The sequence below is a fragment of the Sus scrofa genome, chromosome 1 (genome assembly GCF_000003025.6).
Source record: "Sus scrofa isolate TJ Tabasco breed Duroc chromosome 1, Sscrofa11.1, whole genome shotgun sequence".
In the NCBI taxonomy this organism is placed as follows: domain Eukaryota; kingdom Metazoa; phylum Chordata; class Mammalia; order Artiodactyla; family Suidae; genus Sus; species Sus scrofa.
Genome location: NC_010443.5, coordinates 74292687 through 74315194, shown reverse-complemented (window position 1 = coordinate 74315194; position 22508 = coordinate 74292687). Strand labels below are relative to the sequence as shown.

The 22508-nt window shown below is 39.3% G+C and overlaps 1 protein-coding gene across 2 annotated transcripts in view; it reads left to right on the top strand.

Moving 5' to 3' along the window:
• Positions 1-8745, top strand: part of SNX3 (sorting nexin 3) — a 43286-nt gene extending 34541 nt beyond the window's left edge. For both annotated transcript variants that reach the window (XM_021090786.1, XM_021090785.1), the window contains exons 2-4: positions 201-296; positions 6299-6423; positions 7986-8745. In XM_021090786.1, coding sequence (XP_020946445.1) covers positions 201-296; positions 6299-6423; positions 7986-8091 — 327 coding nt within the window. In that variant the 3' untranslated portion in view covers positions 8092-8745. The remainder of the gene's footprint in view (positions 1-200; positions 297-6298; positions 6424-7985) is intronic.

Here is a 22508-nt window from a genome sequence, read left to right as displayed (position 1 = left end):
ATGCATTTTGAAAGTTGTATACTAGTATAAATGCCATACTTTTTTTTAATGGCCAAGTTTTATTGGAGGTAAAATGTCATCTTAATAATGTTACGCTTTTCTTCAGGTAGCTAGGCATATTATCAGACAGATCACACACACACTTTTTTGAAGTCCCTGTAACATGCTTCAACTTAAGAATGACTGTTTGTTTGTTTCAGACAAATCTGCCTATTTTCAAGCTGAAGGAATCTACCGTTAGAAGAAGATACAGTGACTTTGAATGGCTTCGAAGTGAATTAGAAAGAGAGAGCAAGGTAAGAATTATTTGTAATGTAACTTTAAAGCAAAACATTCCAAATTTTAATGTTTAAGGGCTCTCAGGAAAATTATCTTTAATTAAGTAGGTAAAAGCAAATACATTTTTTTGAATAATTCAATTCATTTTACTTTATAGGCGATGGGGCAAGTGTGTAATTTTTCTTTAGAACTCTTCCTTTTCATGTCTACTTTAGTGCCCCAGTTGAGGCCTTTGCTGACTCACACTTAGATAACACTTACTTAGAACTTTCTTGCTGTTACTTCCTTCTGTTTCCTCATCTTCCTTGTCTGCCTTCCCTCCACCCCCGACCTTGCTAAATTTCTCTTCCTCAATACATCTCCTGTGTCAGTATATTTCTAATTTTTTTATTGACTCAATACATTTTAAAAAATCATCACACATTATATATAACATAAGTTTCATAAACCAGTACTTACCTTACTCTGTACCATAAGTACTGATATTCCTCAGATTAGCTTTTTAAATGATGGCCATGATCTGCTAATGTGTTGCTACCCGAAGTTTTAGAACAGTGTTGTATATCTTGGTAAGAATTGTCTTCTCTTAAAACTTGGTGGCTTTGGCTGCAACATAGAACAAGTTCTTATTCTAATGTCCTCTATTTCAGCCCTATGTCAGAATGACATCTATGACATAGAGTCATGAAAGGGCATGGTACACTCAGAATGACAAAAAATTACCTTGTGACTACGGTGTAGTAGGTTAAAAAGCGGGTATGCTAGGAACCCTAAGGTAGGGTAAGGTTGGCTTATGCTCTCTTCCAAAGTGTAGTAAGCTAGAAATGGAAGGAAAACTTCCTTAAGCAGTTAAAGGTGATTGGATACAATAGCAGCATACACAGATCATAGCATTCCATCAAACAGGGAAGAACATTTTACTCAAAAGAATATCCAGGTATAAAATACTTAGAAGTAAAACCGTAAATATAAAACTCATGTAAAGAAATCTTTAAAATTTAATTGAAAGACAAAAAGAAGACCCTAATAAACAGAAATACGATATTCCTAGTTTGGAATATTTACTTTTGAAAATTCATTTACATTATAAACATTTGAGAGCTCATTCTTTGTGATCTTTGAGTTACATGGAGCTGTGAACAAATTAAGGTTCCCACTTTTATGGTACTTTATTGGGTAAGTTGGGGTAGTGGTGAAAGGAGACCAAAAAAAAAAAAAAAAAAGATTTATAGTATGTTAGATGGTAATGTGCTCTACAAAACAAAATTAAGGGAAATAGGGAGTGCAAGGAGAGCTTTATCCTCACTTGAGGTAGCTTTTTAGCAGTAGACCTGATGGAAATAAGGCAGTACCTCCTAACTTATTTATAGATTTTTAAAAATTTTAATAGAAAACTTAATGTCACTCTTTAAAATTTTGCAGATTTATATAGAACTTTAGAATCAGAATAGCCAAAAATTATTTTCAACAATAATTGAGCACCTGCAGACATCAGACCATATGTTAAGACTGGTAATTAACAGTGTGGTGTTGCTTTAGGGACGTGTAAATCGATGACGAGCAGGATGTCAAAGAATTTAGAAGCTGACCGTGTGTTTATTGGAACATTGTCAGTTAGTGAGGAAAGTAATTAATACTTAGTTAAATGGGGTTGAAACATTTGGCCATTTAGGAATAAACTCACTGTATATAAATTATAGATGGTGTGAAGATTTAAATGTATAAAACAAGTTAGGAAAGTTTGGGGTAACAAAAAAATTTTTATGACCATAGGAAAAGTGTCTTTTTTTCTAGCTTTATTGATATTTTTGGCAGATAACATTGTGTAAGTTTGTTATGTAACAGTGATTTGATATATGTATATATTGTGAAATGATTACCATAATAAGGTTTGTTAATACTTCTGTCACTTTAGATAGGGAGTTTTTGTTTGATTCTTTTTTTTTTCTTTTCTTTTTTAGGCTGCACCCACGGCATATGGAAGCTCCCAGGCTAGGGGTAACATCGGCGCTGCAGCTGCCAGCCTACACCATAGCCACAGCAACGCCAGATCCAGGCCGTGTCTGGGACCTACACCACAGCTCTCGGCAACGCCAGATCCTTAACCCACTGAGCAAGGCCAGGGATCGAACCTGCAACCTCATGGTTCCAAGTCGGATTCGTTTCCACTGCGCCAAGATGGGAACTCCTAGTACAGTATAATCTTGTTAATTGTAGTCACCATGCTGTTGAACCATAGATTTTCAGAACTTACTCATCTTTTAACTGTAAGTTTGTATCCTTTGACCACTGTCTCCCCATTTTCCCCACCTCTTACCCTGAAAACCAGTGGTTGTTCTACTATTTTTTTCTATGATTATGACTTTTTTTAGATTCCACAAATAAGTGAGATTATACAGTATTTGTCTTTTTCTCTCTGATTTATGAGAAAAAGTTTGATATGATTTTGGCTTTGCTTCCTGGCACACTGGAGTGTTAAATAAGCATTTCATGAATTTTAGGACATTTTAATCACTCTATAAGAGAAACCCCATACCCATTTAGGAATCAATACCAATTTCACCTCCAACTCTTCCTCACCCAACCATAAACAACCACTAATCTACTTTCTCTATAGATTTGCTGGTTCTGGACATTTCATATAAATAGAAGCATAAAATACGTAGTCTTTTGTGTTTGACTTCTTTCATTGAGCTTGTTTTCAAGGTTCATCCTCTTGTATCATTAATCACTATTTCATTTCTTTTTATTGTCCCAAAATATTCTTTTGTATGGATAGATCACATTTTCTTTATCCATTTATCATTGGCAGACATCTGGGTTGTTCCTTCTTTTTGACTATTGTGAATAATGCTGCAGTGAACATTTGTGTACAGATTTTTGCCTAGACATAGTTTTTGTATCTTTGGAGTATATACCCAAGAGTGGATTTACTGGGTCATGTGATAACTGTGTTTAGCCTGTTGGGGAACTCTCAGGCTATTTTCAAAAGCAGCTATACCATTTTTACATTCCCACCAACAATGTCTGAGAGTTCCACTTTCTCCACATCCTCACCAACACTTACTATTATTGATTTCTTTATTATAGCTATCATATAGTGTGTGTGAAGTGGTATATCATTGTGGCTTTCATTATCCTCATGGCAAATGATGATGATCATCTTGTCATATACTTAGCAGCCTTTTATATATCTTGTGTAGAAATACATTTTTTTAGATCCTTTGCCCATTTAATTTTCTTTTATTACTGAATTATATCTAGAATATGTATTTTTTAAAAACAACTCTTACGTCCCTTATTGGATTTACAATTTGCAAATCTTCTCCCATAATGTGCATTGTTTTCACTTGATGGAGTCCTTTGAAGCACAATACTTCATTTTTAACATGAGACCGTTTAATTATTTGGGGCATTTAACCTTTGTGAAAGTTGTACTTATATTAGAATTGCTAAGAACAATTAATTGTTTTATATATTAGTACTTTTAATTAAGATCTGTTATACTGGATTAGAAAGTGGGTGATTTATTGTGTTTACTGGTCATTATGGTTAAATGAGCTTTTAAATCAGTATGTTTCATTTTATTATTCTGGCTAAATATCCTCCTGTCTCCTTCATGCCCCACATACACGTCATCAGATTCATGACTTTTAAATTGATCTTTTCAGACTATTTAAGCAAAAACAATTTGATGTTTAAGATCCTCGAGATCTTTGGAGTTTCCGTTGTGGCACAGTGGCTAACAAATTGACTAGGAACCATGAGGTTGCGGGTTCAATCCCTGGCCTTGCTCAATGGGTTAAGGATCCAATGTTGTCGTGAGCTGTGGGGTAGGTTGCAGACACCATTCAGATCCCTCGTTGCTGTGGCTCTGGCATAGGCCAGTGGCTACAGCTCCGATTAGACCCTAGCCTGGGAACTTCCATATGCCGTGGGAGCGGGCCTAGAAAAGGCAAAAAGACAAAAAAAAAAGATCTTCGAGATCTTAGCTGGACAAACCAGGTGATTATTTAATCCTGTTGCTTACAGCATCACTAACCATTGATGACTATTTTGAATATTAGTAAGAATGTATCTCTGTATTAATCTTAAATTTCATGCTAAATTTTACCCTGAACTGATGGTGGTCATTATTCAGTGGTCATTATTCAGTGCGCTGATTCTATATTCCATTTTTTATTTTTTATGTGTTTATTCATTTATTTATTTACAGCCACACCAGCATGTGGAAATTCCCGGCCTAGAGGTTGAATCAGAGCTGCAACTGAGGCATACGCCCAAGCCACGGAAAACACCAGATCTGAGCTGCATCTGTGACCTACACTGCAGCTTGCAGCAACACTAGATACTTTACCCATTGAGCCAGGCCAGGTGTTGAACCTACATTCTCACAGACACTATGTTGTGTTCTTAACCCACTGAGCCACAATGGGAACTCCTAGATTCCCTTTTTTATAATAACTTTATAGATACAGATATCCCTGCTCATCTTACAGCTATTCTGCTGGAGCTCAGTGATCATGAGTGATCATGTTTTTCAGTTTTCAGTTCCCTGCAACTTGACAAATACTAATATAGGGAAGAGATTGAAAAAATACTAAGAAACTTAGTATTTTTAGAAAGATAAATCTTTAGGTGTCTTAATCATTTGGGTCATCTGAGGAGAGTAGATCCAGGAAAGAATTATAAAGTTTATTTTGGGCATTTGATTTTTTATTTCTTTTTTGCTCTTTGTTTTTTGCTTATCTATATGAAGTTGTGTTGATCTTTCCTGTTTTTACCTTGTTGAGCTATTGTTTTAGGATAGAAACTGCATCAAGGGTTTTAGGTTTTACTTCTTGGAATAAATATAATTTTATTACTATGTTTATATTTCTCCTTATTTGAATTGTTTGCCCACACCTTTTCTCTGTTTTAATGTAAGATAAGGATTCAGCTAAATGGTTAGTCATCTAACAGATATTTGGGCTTAACTGTAAGACGCCTGAGACAAGGTCCTTGATTTGAAGGCATTAATAGCATAGATTGGTGGTTCTCTACCAGGGGCAGCTTGTCCCCAAGGAGACATTTTGACAGTGTCTAGAGATCATTGTTATTCTAACAGCTGTGGGGTGCCTACTGGTGACATCTAGTGAGTGGAGGCCAAGGATGCTGTTGAATACATACATACTTTTCTGCAGTGTACAAGAAACCCACTCCCCTTCCCAGTTCAAAGAATTATCTAGTTCAAAATGTTAATAGTGCCATGGTTGAGAAACCTTGGGATAGAGAACCCAACTGTCCTGTGAAATAAATAGCTAAGTGCTATTTAATTGAAACAAATATTTGAGCTCAGGTAATTACCAGAAAAGGGAGATCAGTCATAAGTTGTCACTAGAGGATAGTTAGGCTGTAACAGGGAAAATTTGGGATGTTCCTTTAGTGTGGGAAGGAAGAAATGATGGGTACTTGGGGAAGGATAGGATAGTGGGATTGGAAGAAAGTTGACATGTTTCTTAGCCTAGGAAATGGAAGAGTGGCAACAAGTAGAGTCAATTATTTTGTCATAACCTCAAACACAAGTATGAAAGATTATATCCAAATTGAGATGGAAGAAATTAACCACAAAATTCTTGTCTGACCATGCTAGAGAGAATATTGTTGATGTTTTATTGCTTCATTTAATTGAGAGTTTGTGTTTGATCTCTTTGGTTACCATTGTGAAAAAGCATTGTCTTTCCCAAGTGACATCAGAACTGTCTGAGGGGCATGGTAACCTTTATTTTGTATTCTTGTGCTTTGGTGAGTCCAGGAAAAATGAAATAAGCTACAGGCCCTACCATTGAAGAGCTTTGGTCTAATGGACTGTTCTGGCATTTTGGTTATCTTGCCTCCAAAACATTGAATCTTTTTTAAGTGTATTTTTTTAAACTAGTTTAACAGTAAGATGGCTCTCATAGCTCTCATCTTTGTGTTATGCTCTGTAAACTTTTCCAACTCAGCAAGCATGTTCAAGAACTTTCCTTACCTGTTTTAGGTTGTAGTTCCCCCACTCCCTGGGAAAGCATTTTTGCGTCAACTTCCTTTTAGAGGAGATGATGGAATATTTGATGACAATTTTATTGAAGAAAGGAAGCAAGGGCTGGAGCAGTTTATAAACAAGTAAGTGCTTTCTGTTCCTTAAGATGTAAGAGTGAATAGTGTTCTGAGATGACTAGGTGACTGCTGGTAATTTAGATTTCAGACTGAACTGTAGTAATTCCTTTTGGTCAATTCCTAACTTTTTATATCATTTAAACAAAGTAAAAATATATAACAAGTTGAATATCATGTGATAAATATTAATACTCTTGAGTGATTGATATGAGTATCTTTGTATTGACCTAAGTTTTGTATTTGTTTTTCATGGTTAATTTATGCAAATTACATTTAAAATTACAGCATTTAAGAAACACAGTTTTACTTATGATTCTTTCTGATTTAAGGTATGTTCTAGCATGGAACAATAAAACCTACAATACACTTGAAATCATTTTGTCTGATTGCAGATGTAGGAGGTGTTGTCAACATGTCTTTGTGTAAGCGTGCACATTTAAACTTTTCATGGCCAAATCTTTTGAAAACATAAGAAGATTGGTATTGTTCATCTTTTACTTTAGAAACTTGGTGGCAGCATGTAGAAGTTCCTGGGCCAGGGATTGAACCTGCACCACAGCAGTGACAATGCTAATCCTTAACCCAATGAGCCATGAGGGAACTCCTACTATAGAAATTTTTAATAAGCTCAGACCCTAGCTTTTGATTTTATTCCTATTTGAAATATAGCCATTTTTTAAAAGCCAAAGTGATCAGAAGAGTTATGCCTGGAAAGGGCTCACTATAATTGTGCATTGGCTGTAAGTTTGCCCAGATAAAGTCAACTCCTAGATGATATGATATGGTTGTGTGAGCTTATTTATTAACGACACTTTAATTTTTATCTAGTAATTTGAAGATCTGTGAATGGTCAACAAAGGGGAAAGTTATACAAAGCCTTTAACTTTTAGTCTTCTACTGTAGCATGTAGCACACAACCTTTGTTGTCTTCTAATGAACATACCTTTTTTTTTTTTGGAGAAGGTAGTGCTAGCTTGGATGGTGTTTTTTTTTTTTTTTTTTTAAATTCTAAAATAGAAGTCTTGTTGCCCAGTCTGATCTTGTGTTTAGTCTAATGGAGACCTTTTAAAAGCAAAACAAGCAAAAAAAACAAAAAAACAAAAACCCAAACCAACCCGGGGTAGGGGGGGGTTGGGGAACAATGGATATTTGTGCCTGTTTCTTAGTATTTGGGGTTTTTATTGAACTTCATTGTATTTCTAATTCTAATGCTATTTCTTTTCCTTCAAAATGGATTCTTAGAATCAATGACATCGTTTCACTTTTAACATGAAAATTCATTTAGGTTTCTTATGAATAAACCAACTAATATGTAAAGAAGTCAACTGAGTACATATACCAGAGGCAATGCAAAGCTAGTGATTTAATGTTTTTTTCCTAAACTACCCTTGTGAATCAAAGGAAAGAAAATATACTCTTAGTTGATAGACCATAGCTTTATGGGCAGCCCAGAATAACACTTGTTACTACTAAATTGTTCATGCTTCCTAACCATAAAATGTGTATGTTTGTTACCCCTCCCCTACTTTTATAAAATACGGGACTGAATTTGTATTTTTTATTCCTAGGGTCGCTGGTCATCCTCTGGCACAGAATGAACGTTGTCTTCACATGTTTTTACAGGATGAAATAATAGATAAAAGCTATACTCCATCTAAAATAAGACATGCCTGAAATTGGCAAGAAGGGGCAAAAAAAACTTTCCATGACTATTAATGATTCATATGCACCAGTGAAGAAGTTCTAACTAACTTTAGCATGCTGCACAAAAACTGGTATAACATGCCTTCAGTATACTAACACTCATATGCTCAGTTTTGTTTTGTTTTGTTTTGGCAGTTGACGAGAAGTTAATTTGCTATAGTGAAAAATCCCTCATTCCAGCCTTTCTATATAAATAGCTCTTCCTTGCTGTTTTAATGTGGTTCACGCTGTAGCTTCACAAGCCTGTTACTCCAGTATAATCTGCAGTGTCCTAACTAAAGTTACTGACTTGGTCTTACCTACAGTTTTTGTGTCATGTTTGCTTTTTGAATCTGATTAACTAGAATATCTCTCTTATCCCCTTTTTAATATGTGGTGTCACTTGACCTAATTTATGTGTGGAAGCACTACGCATTGGTTTCCTGTACCCTACATGTAAGAGACACATTTGAGTGCAGAAAGTATCTCCCTTCAGGCTTGTAATACCCTTCACATGGAAGATCAATGAGGGAAATCTTTATATTCTGTATAAAAACAAAATCAAATTTATATACTAAAATCATTTGTCTAAAAATTTAAGTTGTTTTCAAATAAAAATAAAAATGCATTTCTGATATGCACTGATTGTGTTGTGTCCGGCTTTTCTTTTCTCCCTTTAGAAGGCTTTCCTACTTAACTCACTTGTTGAGAGGGATTATTTACTAATTATATACTTCTCATTCCTGTAACTCCATTCCCCTTTAAACAGTGGTGATATCAAATATGCTACTACCCTTTGAATGGGGGTGTTTTCTTTTCCACAACAAAAAAAAGTGATGTACTTAAAAAAGCATTCCTTAAAGCTTACTGAGTCGTTATGAAGCACTTTGTGTATTTGGAAAACGCTTTATAATCTCAAGTCATTCTTTTCAAAAGGCCTTTTAAGATAAGCCAATAGCATGCCTCCTATTTTTCAGAAGAATTTTTTTTTTTTTTTTTTTTTTTTTTGTAGCCCATCTGAGTGACTTGTTTAAACAAACTTAGCAAGGGGGTAATAACCCTTTCCTTAGTCAGCAGATTCACATTTTCCCTCTAACTTGGTTTAGGATGGTGGCACGCTTTCTTCTCTTTAACCAAGGGAGAAGGGCACAATGTTCTAGCCTGACTTGTATAATTGATAAGAAACCAGCAAATGCATGACTCCTTACTGCCTAACTTGTGTTGTAGCCAGAACTTTATAGCCCAGAATGTGGCCTCCAGTTTGAATCTGTACAATATCTTGTGGTTTGGGGCCCCATTGTGACCTAGAGTTCAATTCCTCCCTGTTGGAGGAAGGATATTCATCCCACAGCTCCTCTAGCCTTCTAGTTATCACCTAAAGGAAAAAGAAAGTGTAGTAAACAGGGGTCAAGACTTCAAGGAAATATTGAGAATGCATCAGTCAGAGAAGGGAGGAAGGGGCCCAGGGAAAAAGCTATACCATTAGGAATCACATGTGAAGGTCAAAGGCTCACTAAACACTGCGACTTAATCTGGAAACTAGAATGCCCCTCTATCCCCCACTTTACCATCACACCCAGGCTTCCAATGTAACAGTGGGTTATAGCTGAAAGTTACAAGACACACTCTGCAGAGTAGTTAGGGAAACCCGGAGTTGAGAAAGAGACCAAAGCACAGACACTAGGGGAATTTGAAGTCTCTGGTGCCTAAAATCGTAGCAAACATTAAGCAAGTACATTCCCTAGCCAGATCACCATAAATCTTAAACAGATAAAGCTTGTTTATCTGTTTATGTTACCTAGTGCAACATGTCTGTCTGGCTTTCAACAAAAAATTACAAGGCGTTCCAAAAGATGAGAAAAAGCAATCTGAAGAAAGAAAGCAATCATCAGAACTAGAGTCAGATGTGACACAGACATTGGAATTATCAAACAGGGAATTTAAAATAACATAAATGTTGAAAGTTTTTTTGTTTTGTTTTTTTATGCTGTACCCACAGCATACTGAAGTTCCAAGGCTAGGGGTCAAATCCGAGCTACAATTGCTGGCCTACACCCCAGCCACAGCAATGCCAGATCTGAGCCACATTTTTGATCTACACCACAGCTCATGGCAACGCCGGATCCTTAACCCTCTAAGCAAGGCCAGGGATCGAAGCTGCATCCTCATGGATACTAGACTGATTCATTTCTCTTGCACCACAGTGGGAACTCCAAATGTTAAAAGTTTTTTTTTAATTAATGAATTTTATTACATTTATAGGTGTACAACAATCATCACAACCAAATTTTACAGCATTTCCAGCCCAAACCCTTGGTGCATCCCCCCACTGCCCCCCAACCTGTCTCATTTGGAAACCATAAGTTTTTCAAAGTCTGTGAGTCAGTATCTGTTATGCAAAGAATTTCATTGTGTCCTTTTTTTTAGATTCCACATGTAAGTGATAGCATTTGATGTTGGTGTCTCATTGTCTGACTGACCACTTAGCATGATAATTTCTAGGTCCATCCATGTTGCTGCAAATGCCGTTATTTATTTCCTTTTAATGGCCGAGTAATATTCCATTGTGTATATATGTACCACATCTTCTTTATCCACTACTCTGTCAATAGACATTTAGGTTGTTTCCATGTCTTGGCTACCAAATGTTAAAAGTTTTAATGGGGGGAGAGGGGGAAACCATGCAAGAACAGAAAGGCAAGGTAACTAGAGAAAAGGAAACTCAGAATCAAAAGGAAATGCTGGAAATCACAATCACTGTTACAGAAGTGAAGAAGGCCTTCCTTGGGCTCATCAGTAGATGTGACACAGTTTAGGAAAGAATCAGTGCATCTGAAGGTAGGTCAGTAGAAACTTTCCACATTGAAATGCAAAGAGGAAACAACAAAAAAATAACTTCCAAAAACAGATCATTGCAAAAGGTGTAATATACGTGTAATTGGAATATCAGAAAGAAAAGAGAACAGAGCAAAAGAAATAGTTGAAGTTCTAATGACTGAGAACTTGCCAAAATTAAAAACAACCACAGATTGAAGGAGTTTGAGAGAACATCGGGATAATTCAAAACAAAACAAAACAACACAGGCATATCATAGTCTAACTGCAGAAAATTAAAGACCAAAAGAAAACCTTGAAAGAAGCCAGAGGGAAAGAGTAAAATAAAGGAGTGCTGGTTTGACAGTTTTTATTTTATTTCTTATTTTATTTTTTTGTCTTTTGTCTTTTTGTTGTTGTTATTGTTGCTATCTCTTGGTTCTTGGGCCGCTCCCACGGCATATGGAGGTTCCCAGGCTAGGGGTTGAATCGGAGCTGTAGCCACCGGCCTACGCCAGAGCCACAGCAACGCGGGATCCAAGCCACACCTGCAACCTACACCACAGCTCACGGCAACGCCGGATCGTTAACCCACTGAGCAAGGGCAGGGACCGAACCCGCAACCTCATGGTTCCTAGTCGGATTTGTTAACCACTGCGCCACGACGGGAACTCCAAGTTTGACAGTTTTTAAATGCCTTTTATCAGTCACCTTGAGGCCAAAGATGGTGATATTTTATAATACCTGAGTTCTTGGTGTCTGAATTTGTGTGTGTGTGAAATTTTGCATTTTTTCCATTTGGAACGTGGGAGCAAACCATAGTAGTAGTACGAGCAGAACTTAAAATTGTCACCAACTTAAAAATGCAAATAGTGTGTATCATGTTTATTGTTGCAGATCTTTTTTTTTTTTTTTTTTTTTTTTTTTTGTCTTTTTGCCTTTTCTAGGGCTGCCCCCATGGCATATGGAGATTCCCAGGCTAGGGGTTCAATTTGAGCCATAGCCACCGGCCTACGCCAGAGCCACAACAACGCGGGATCTGAGCCGCATCTGCAACCTACACCACAGCTCACGGCAACGCCGGATCCTTAACCCACTGAGCAAGGCCAGGGATTGAACCCACAGTCTCATGGTTCCTAGTCAAGATTCGTTAACCACTGCGCCACGACAGGAACTCCTATTGTTGCAGATCTTGAAATACTTCATTGCTTGAAAATTACTATATTCATTAGACCTGCCCCCAAGATCTTGTTTAATGCGTTAAAGGCACAAATATTTTACAAGTTAAAAAAAAAAAAAGTTGAATAAATGTATTTCAACAAATTGGTTTCTTTTTTATTCCTGTATGTTTTATGCTTTTATAAACATCTGAGTAGGGATCTTTGGCACAAAAAGGGACAAGAAACCCCAGTGTAAAAATCTTGGAACTTTCCCATTCCAGAATGTGATTTGGAAGTGCCTGAGTCTGCACGGTGTGGGGCAGGTTCGCTCATTGTTGGTGTTTTAGTGTGCATGCATGACAGGAGGCTGGGACATTACCAACCCACCATCGATTGAGGGCTTAGGTTTCAGCCTGGGCTTTTTCACATCTATTACCTCATTTAATTCTCAAAACAGCTCTGTTAGATGGGTATCATCCCCATTTGACCAGCTGAGACAGACTGTAAGCAATTTGTCCAAGGTCACAGAGCCAGTAAAAAGTGAAAGTGGGATACAAACCCAGGTCTCTCTGATTCTAAAGCCCATGTGTGTGAGCTGCTGTCTCCCACATGGATTCCACAGACTGCTGGCAGTCAAGCCAGGGCTCAGACCCGAAAATCCACCCTGACAGCAGGGACTCCCAGCCTCCTGGGCATCATTGCCCCTTGTGCTCTCACGGTTGCCTTGCTGCCAGTGTTGTTATCAAAGAGTCCAATGCAAGCAGACACTCATTATCTTGATCTAAAAGAAAGCTAAACATTTAAGAAAGTTTGATTATAAAACTGGAATGGCCATCTCTGCTTGGCACATGTAAACACTGCAGCTTTGTCATTACTTAGCCTTCTCGGTACATTTCCTCCCCTTTCTAGCTAGATTATACGTTAATCCAGTTGTTTTCATGTTCACTAAATCCAAACCATGTTTAACCGGTTTATTCATTGAAGAGTCTCTGAGGTGAAGAAAGTTTTGTCCTTTCAACTGCACCGAGGATTTGCTGCCTTCTTCGGCAAAGGGATTTTCCTGGACCTGTAATCTGAACACTTTGACCTGCGGGGTTTTTTCCCCCACTATGAACAAATGTGTAAGGCTTGACCCTTTGTGTGCTGTGGAGCAGAGACAATGGCCTTCTGTGAATGTCTTCTCCTGAGGACAGTACTGACTAAAGTTAGGAATGCTAATCATTTGCTATCACTTCTTTACAGCCTTGCTGCTCCTGGCCACTGCAGCCACCCCACTTGCCTTGGCAGGGTGTTTCAGAATGGACCCAGTGTTCTGTTGGCAGCATTCTAGAGAGGTCTGTTCGTGACTATTTTGGGAGATGACAGTCTGACTTAAACTGAAGTGAACTGGTCTCTCATACAACAGTCTGTGTTGGTGAAATGACAGGTTCTCACACACAGTGTCTGGCAGGAGGATAAATTGGCACACCCTCCATGGAAGGCAATTTGGCAATAACTATCAACTATACGCCCAGGAATTCCACTTCCAGGAATTTATCTCACAGACATACTTTCTGCTTTGAGAAATGATACTTATGCAATATAGATATTTTTTCTGATTATTAATTGAGTATCTCTGAAAGATTATATAAGAAACAAGTAACATCGGTTGCCTGGTTGGAGGAACTGGGTGCCCCAAAGGTAGAGGTGAGAGGCAAACATTTTATGGTATGTGTACTCTTAAAAAAAAAACCCCACAAACTTTAGATTTACAGAAAAGTTATAAAGACGATACAAAGAGTTCCTCCATACCCCCTTATCCAGTTTCTCTTCATCTTTTTTTATTTTTGTCTTTTGTCTTTTTAGGGCCGCACCCACAGCATATGGAGGTTCCCAGGCTAGGGGTCTAGTCAGAGCTACTACAGCTGCCAGCCTACACCACAGCCACAGCAACGCCAGATCTGAGCCACATCTGCGACCTACGCCACAGCTCACGGCAATGCCAGATCCTTAACCCACTCAGCAAGGCCAGGGATTGAACCCACAACCTCATGGTTCCTAGTCGGATTTGTTTCTGCTGCTCCACGACGGGAACTCCTTCCTTCATGTTATATGACCATAGTGTTTTTATCAAAACTGATAAATGAGCCTTGGTACACTACTTTTAACTAAAATCCAAATTGACTTTCACCAGCTTTTCTACTAGTATCTCTTTCTGTCCAGGATCCTATCCAATACCTCATTGCTTTCAGTCCTCATGTTTCCTTAGTGGCCTCTGTTCCGTGACATCTATACATACCCTTTGGAAATTTTTGAATTTTATATCATGTGACTGTTAACTACTCCAAAATAAGTAAATTTTTAAAAATGAACTAGACATAGACTCACAGGACACTAGAACTATAAGGAATCTTAGAAGCAATTCAATCCAAGCCTCTCAATTTTCAGACACAGGAAGGGCCTTGTCCAAGGGCCTCCCAAACAGCAGGCCTGGAACCCAGACTATAAACCAAGAGGTGTGGCTGGGGACTAGTAAAAAGAGGATAAGCCTCAGAGTCATACAGACTTGGGTTCAAATCCCAGCTGTGTGTCCTTGGGCCAGCAGGTGCTCTTTTTTTGGTCTGGATTCTTTTGTTCATTATAATGGTTTTTTTTGTTTGTTTGTTTTTTTAGGGCTGCACTTGCAGCATATGGAGGTTTCCAGGCTAGGGGTCGAATCAGAGCTGGAGCCCCCGGCCTACACCACAGCCACAGCAACGCCAGATCCGAGCTGCATCTGCGACCTACACCACAGCTGTCGGCAACGCTGGATCCTTAACCCATTGAGTGAAGCCAGGGATGGAATCAGCAACCTCATCGTTCCTAGTTGGATTTGTTTCCTCTGCATCATGGCAGGAACTCCTATAATGTTTTACGATTCAACCATGTCATGCATGTGTCAGTAATTTGCTTAAAAGATCAAGACAAAAGTTTTTTAAGGGAGCAGTCGTGATTTCTAAGAATTTGTTGAGAAAAGAAAATGTGTTTTCTATCTTTGATCTTCAGTTCTTAGGCAGAAATGTGACACCACTGGCCAGACTCTTTTCTCTTTCTGGCAACACTCAAGGGCATTGAGTTCTGAGGCCCCATCACTGCTGAGGGGGCAGCGCTGGGAAGGAGCACTTGGGAAATGAGTGAGAAGAAAAGCTCCTGATATAGGCACTAACTCACGAGACACATTCTGTATTGAGAAGCAGGGGATTGGTCTTTTATGTGGACTGCAAAATTCAATTGTAGAAGCTGGGTTGGAGAGCCTGAGTTCTGGGTTCAGAGCAGCTCTGTGACCTTGGAGATGTCACTCATCTGCCTGGGCATCCAATGTAAAGGGATGATAGGGGGCAATCCATCTTTAAGTTCTCCCTTATTTCTCACTGTTGTTTTGCTTCATGCTCATTCCTCTCAGAGATGCTCTCTCTAGCTTCCATCTAACCCTAATTTCTAAGCTATCATGAAGGTAGTGTTCTATAACAAACTGTTACCATTTTCTTTCTTTAGGAGTATCTGAGTTTCCTTGCAGGCGAAATGAAATTTTTTTTAAGGGCTACACCCATGGCATATGGAAGTCCCCAGGCTAGGGGTCAAATCGCAGCTATAGCTGCCGGCCTATACCACAGCCATAGCAACATGGGATCCAAGCCACATCTTGCAGCAATGCCAGGTCCTTAACCCACTGAGCAAGACCAGTGATCAAACCTGTATCCTCATGGATACTAGTTAGGTTCTTAACCTGCTAAACCACAACGAGAACTCCCTGATTTTTTTTTAATAAAGTGCTTTGGGACAGTGCAGTATAAATGGGATCCATGAACATATGTCAGATATTGGGTTATGCTGAAGAGCTGGATGGAAAACACAGGAGTCTGTAATTTCTAAAAGGATTCTAGGTGAACATAGAATTTTATTGAGTGTTCTAAAGGAAGCTTCTAAGCCCCTCATTACTTTTGTCATGATCTTTGTCAAATAGATTAATAGATAATAGGTCCTATTATCACCTCAGCACACCCAATCACACATACTCTGCCATGTAGTGTGGACCACTTGACAGGAGCTGTAGCCTCTAATTCAAGAAATACAGCCAACATGCAACAACATTAGAGCCAAAGTCACCCTCTCCTTCCCTCCAATCTCCTGGCTTTCCTCATTCATCAAACCCAATCAAAAACTCCAAGGAATCTCAAAAAAAAAAAAAAAAAAAAAAAAAGAGTTCCTGTCATGGCACAGAGGAAACAAATCCGACTAAGAACCATGAGGTTGCGGGTTTGATCCCTGGCCTTGCTCAGTGGGTTAAGGATCCGGTGTTGCCGTGAGCTGTGGTGTAGGTTGCAGACACAGCTCAGATCCCACGTTGCTGTGGCTCTGGTGTAGGCTGGCAGCTACAGCTCCGATTAGACCCCTAGCCTGGGAACCTCCATATGCCCCAGATGCGGCCCTCAACAAGACAAAAAACAAAAACAAAAAATTTCAAGGAATCTATTGATAATATCCACAAAGCTCAGGCTCTAGCAGACAGAGCTTAACTCTACCAGTGGGTATTTGCATTTTAAAAGAGAAATTTATTAATTCAAATGAACCTCTCACTGACAAAATGCTGGAGTAGAGTATGTGGAATTCTTCCTATCTGGATTTTAGGTGGAGAGGAAAGAGCTAGGATGATCCTAGAAAATAATTTAAAGTGGCCAGACTTTGTGTTTCAGGCTTGCTGACCTCCTAGATGCCACGGGGACAGCCAGTGTCTGGGAAGTAGCTCCAGGAGACTCTCTGAGGAGACCTTAAATCCAGTCTTGTACCTGATCTTAGTTATAACTAGAAGAACTCAAGATGAAAGCAATTTCTCATAGTGTCTCCGTGGTGGAGCTGTGACCAAATCAGCATTCCTGGTCCTGTAAAGAAATCAGACAAAGCTTCGAAGCCATATACCCCATCCTTGACTTCTACTTCTTGTGCAGAAATGTGACACCACTTTCAGACTTCCCTTCCTGGGAATACTCAAGTGCATTGAGTGCTGGGGCCCCAGTAGTGCTGAGGGGGCAGCCCTGGGAAAGAGCACTGGAAGATGAGTGAGAAGCACTGCTGGCAAGAACTGGCTTCCTCCCTTTGATATTTCAGGTAGATGACCTGGGAGCTTGCTGGTCCCTGTGCGAGCCAGTCACAAAGAGCTGAGGGAGTCAGATCAAGGGGACACAGCCCCTCCCTGCATGCCTGCTCTCCCCTCCTCCAACTTCCTCACAGTCCCTGGATGCTCTGCTCTGAATCACAGGCTGCTGCCAATTACAAAAGCACTCTTAACTCTGTTTCGCAGCCCCTTGATTGATAGCACTGGTGAGTGAAATTATAAGCCTTAATGATCACGTTAATTTCTGGGGAAAGGGAAGCGGTCAGAAGAGGTTCTCAATCATAAGCGCTACAATCAGCTGGGTGAGTTCAATGACAGGCCAGAACAGGGAAAGGGGGAAAAGAATTAACTTTTTTAAAGGTCACCAGTGAGCAGGGGGCAGCAACCAGGCGTGAGGGACAAAGGACACAGATGACCCTGGAGCCTGAACAGGAACTCCCGTCCCAGGGCTCCTGACCATGTCAGTGCCTCTCAGTCTTAGCCACACACTGGAATCATTGAGGAGCTTTCAAATACTGATGCCTGGGCCCTGCCTCAGAGATTCTGGGGTAATTGCTCTGGTGTGGATGCAGTGTGGGCACTGAGCATTTCAAAAGCTCCCCAAGTAATTATACAGGCAGCCAAGATTGAGGACTTGTGCTAAATAAAAGGATTTGGGCAGGAAAGGGGGCACAGAGTCAGTGTTGAGCACATCTGGAAATCTGATTGATCTGATTGGTTCTTGCCACCCCAGAGAATTTCTCCTGGTGGTCTCCTGGCCTCCAACTAAAGATAATGATGAGAGTAATGGCAACAGGAGAAGGGAAATTAGGCAATACTGAGCCTAGTTCTCCTTTGCACAGATGAAAACAGGTGCAGAGAGGTTAACTGACTTGCTTGAAATCACCTTAGTCATAACTAGAACCCCAACCACTTCACTGGGCCAGCACTCCTTCCTCTAGGCTCATGGCTGGGTGAGTACAAAGAAGATGGCCTGGATGCCACACTTGGTGGGACAGAAACTGGGAGCTCTTCTCCAGCTTTCACGCTAGAAGAGCCCAGGCTCCACTGTCACTTGCTCAGTGTCCTAGGACATAACAATTGTTGGACATTAGAGATACTAGGGCCACTGAGAGAATAAAGCCACCTGGCTTCCTGAAGATCAAACCTATGACCTTTTCATAGCCTCCTCAGTTTCTCAGCAGAACATTGCAACATTTTGCTATGTCATAAAGATGCCCCAGCTATGTGGCAATATCCTGGTTTCTTCATCAGAGAGACTGACCTCAGCACACTCCTGAAAGGCCCAGCTCAGTGATGGTTGAAAGACAACCCGCCTTAATGGCCTATAAGCAGGGCAGCAATATTCAGAAAAAAAAAAAAAAAAAAAAAAAAAAACACTTCATGTTCCAAAATGAGCTTCAAAAATCTAAAAACATGATTTAAAATACAGACAAGATTAATAAAAAATAAGCCATAGATCATTTGTGGTAAAAGTATTGAAGCAATTCAGTTAAGTTATGATTCTCCAGTTTCCATAAGCAATTATAAAAAATGTTACTGTAAAATGAGTGGCTTGAAATTCTTTGAGCAGCTTCTTAGCACCAGAAAGTGTCTGCCAAGCTCCTATACCTTCATTTATCTGCTGTCTCTCAACCTTCATTGTGACACAAGTACTCTCAAAAGTTCACAGATGTGGTCTAGACTGAAAAATTTAGGGAGCTCTAACCACAGATGCAAAGTGAGACCTACTTCACCAGGCCAGTAAGCATTGTACAGAGGCATATTCATAATTGAAATATATGTATTCTCTGTATTTTTCTAACAGCTTCTGAAGTGTTCATCAAGCCTGTGTCTGATTAAGCACTTTTAAATTCTGAGCAATGAAATGGGCTCTCTCACATCCTCTTGGCAGGAGTGCAAATTGATACAACCCTTTTGGAGAGCCATGTGGTTATATGTATCAAAATCTAAAATGCACACAATCTTTGACCCAGAAATGCCACTTATAATAATAATTTATCCTACAGAAATACCCCCCAGGTCCACAGAAGTGTACATTGGACAGTTCTTTGTAGTTTAATTTATTACGGTGAAAAACTGCAAGCAACCCAAGTCTACCAATAAAGAAATCATTGGGTAAACTGTAGTCTATCCATATATTGGAATACTAGGCAGATGGTAAAACGAATGAGGTAGAGCCATATGCATCACCAGGAGACACACACACACACACACACACACACACACACACAAAACTTGCAGGAAAGTAGAGGGTTTCCTTTTTTTCTCTTTGTCTACCTTGTTTGATTTCCCCCCAGTTTTATTGAGAAATAATTAACATACGTCACTGTATAAGTTTAAGCTGCACAGCGTGATGGTTTGATCTACATACATTGTGAAATAACTACCACAGTGGGTTTAGTTAATATCTATCATCTCATACAGATACAATAAAAACAAAAAAGCAATTTTAAATTTATAAATATTATGAGATAAAGATTTAGTACCTCCACCTCTTCTTTCTTATCCTCTCCTCAGAAATTCACCATACTTTTGGGTGTACCAATAGTTAATGTTTGCATTACTACAGCAATATAAATGTTGTTCACTGCAGAACCTATTATGTGATTATATGTCTTTTCTTTTTTTTATTATGTCTTTTTATGGCCACATCTGCAGCATATGGAAGTTCCTAGACTAGGGGTTAAATCAGAGCTACAGCTGCCAGCCTACACCACAGCCAGCCACAAAAATGCCAGATCCAAGCCACCTCTAAGACCTACACAACAGCTCCTTAACCCACTGAGTGAGGCCAGGATCGAACCCCTATCCTCATGGATACTAGCTGGGTTCTTAGCCCATTGAGCCACAACGGGAACTCCCCTTTCTCTTTTTTCTTTAAATTGAGGTATAATTGATCTATAACACTGTGTTAGTTCTGGGTGCACAACATAGTGATTTGATATTTCTATGTATTACAACATGATCACCACAGAGTGTTTTCCATTTTTACCTAAATAATTAAGGACAGCAACCACAGTGCAAATCTCTGGCCAATGCGTTCAGCTCTTGGGCTCCTAAATTGGACCGAAACCTTGAACTGTAAGTGAAATAATTTGGGAATCTCATTCAGTTTCTAAATTTATCCTCTGTTCTTTCTCTTCTCTAGCATCAGTGAACAACTAAAGGCAATTTGAACACAAATGTGAGACTCCGTACCTAATTGTCATAGTACATAAATACTACTTTTGGAAAGTATCTCCCAGATAAAAAAAAAAAATTGTCAAAGGAGAAGCACTGAAGACTGGTTTTTGACTGGGTTCATCTTCTCTTGTTTGTTTGTATATTCAAATTGCATATACTGAAGTTGCATATCTGGAATTTGTATATTCAAAGGCTACCATGGCACTTTCCCACAACACCAGCTATAGAGAATGGCCTGCCTTAAAATCCAAGCAGGCGGTGAAACAAAGTATCCAGACTGCCTACAGCAGAAATCCCCAAATCCCAGAAGAGACTGCTATTTGGTTTTTAATTCTGGGCTTTTTCAAATGCTGAAAGTCAAGAGAATTTTTTGTTTGTTTTGTTTGTTTTTTTAAACTATAGTTGATTTATGAAAGCCAGGTTTGATTCTTCTTTGTAATGGCAGAGATGCCCCAAACAAAAGCACTCCAGTGGGAATCAGTATTCTGTGGCATGTCACAGGAAATTTACTTCAACTATCAAAACTGTTTAAAATAGATTAAAGTAAATTATGACTGTGATAGCTATAGCTTTTATTATAGGTCAGTGATCCTCCCTCCTCCTCCTCCTCCATGAGAGGGGTATAATCTTTGCCTCCGTGAGGTTGGGTTTGGCCATATGTCTGGCTTTGGCTCATGGAAAGCAACACATGCGGCAACAGAGCAGCAACTTTAAATATGTTTGCATGGTTCGGCTCAGCCCCTTGCACTCCTGCACTCTGCCACTGAAAGAAGTTGCTTTAGGGAAGGTGCTAGTCCAGAATGAGGAAGCGTGGGAGCCCACTTGAACCCAAACTGCAGCCAGGAGCCCAGCCCAGATGAGCTTCTGGGGATGAGCAGTCCTGTGAGCAAGAAATTCGAATTTGTTGTTGGAAGTCTTTGGGGTTATACCTCAGCATTATTGAAGTAAAACTTGACTAATAAATGGGTGAACAGGCTAGTATCCATTTCCCATCTTTACCAAATCTTGTCATTGATCTTATATTTGCTTCCAATTCTCTTTTATTTTACAAAATATACCATTTCGGAAACATCTGAAGGAGGATCCTCTTGGTATCCTTCATCAATTCCATCCATTCCCAGGTAATGACACCGCACAGTTAGTGTTTATGTTACTCACACCTGTTTTAAATATATGCTATACATTTGTATATCTATAAACATGATCAGGTATTCTGCAGGCTGCAAAACTTCATATAAATATCAAGCTGTATATATCTTCTGGGATTCACTTCCCACCACCCCAACACTGCATTCCAGATTTATCCATGTTCACACATCAGTTCTAGTCCATTCACTTTAACTACTGTAATGCTGTCTGTATTTATCTCAATGTATTTATTCTTTGCTGGTGGACATTTTAGTTGTTAAATATGAACAGTGTTGCAAGGAATATTCTTTTACACATTTTTGAGTGCCTTGCTTTCCTTTAAGACCAACTTCTCAGTGGAATCAGTAGATCTGGAGCGGTTGACTGAACTTTCACACATGCTATCTACAAGGTCAATTTAGTCAAGAGTTGCTAGTGCCTCTGCTCCAGATGCTTACTGGAGCTGCTTGCACAGGAGAAGCCCACAGTGCCCATGGTCTTGTGCTCCTCTAATTTCCACCACTGGCCTCTGGCTGTGGGACCAGGGGCCTGAGATTTGCTGGGAATATCTCAATACACTTTCTACTGCTCCTTCATCTTACTCACCAATACAGTTCTTCACACTTTATCTTTTTGATCATTAAATAATTTCAAGTTCCTGGTCAGGCCTGAAATGTTGGCAGGAGAGTTAGAAACAGAAGAGTGAGTGAATGAAGACTGTTAATCGGCCTTTTTCTTCCTCACACAGCAATTTTTCTAACAGATGCAATTACATTTGAGAGCAGCAGAGAATGGAATCTTATGTTTTATTTCTTTATTCATCATTTAACAAATGGGATTCACTGTAAAAAGGAAATTGCCTTTGTGGTTCAGTTCTTCAGGCTGCAGTGCTCTGAGCTTCGGTTTTTATACCAGCTGCTGCCTCCACCTTGTATCTGGTGAAGGAGAACCCAGCCAGGGAGGGAGGCTAAGAAATCAGGCAGAGTTCA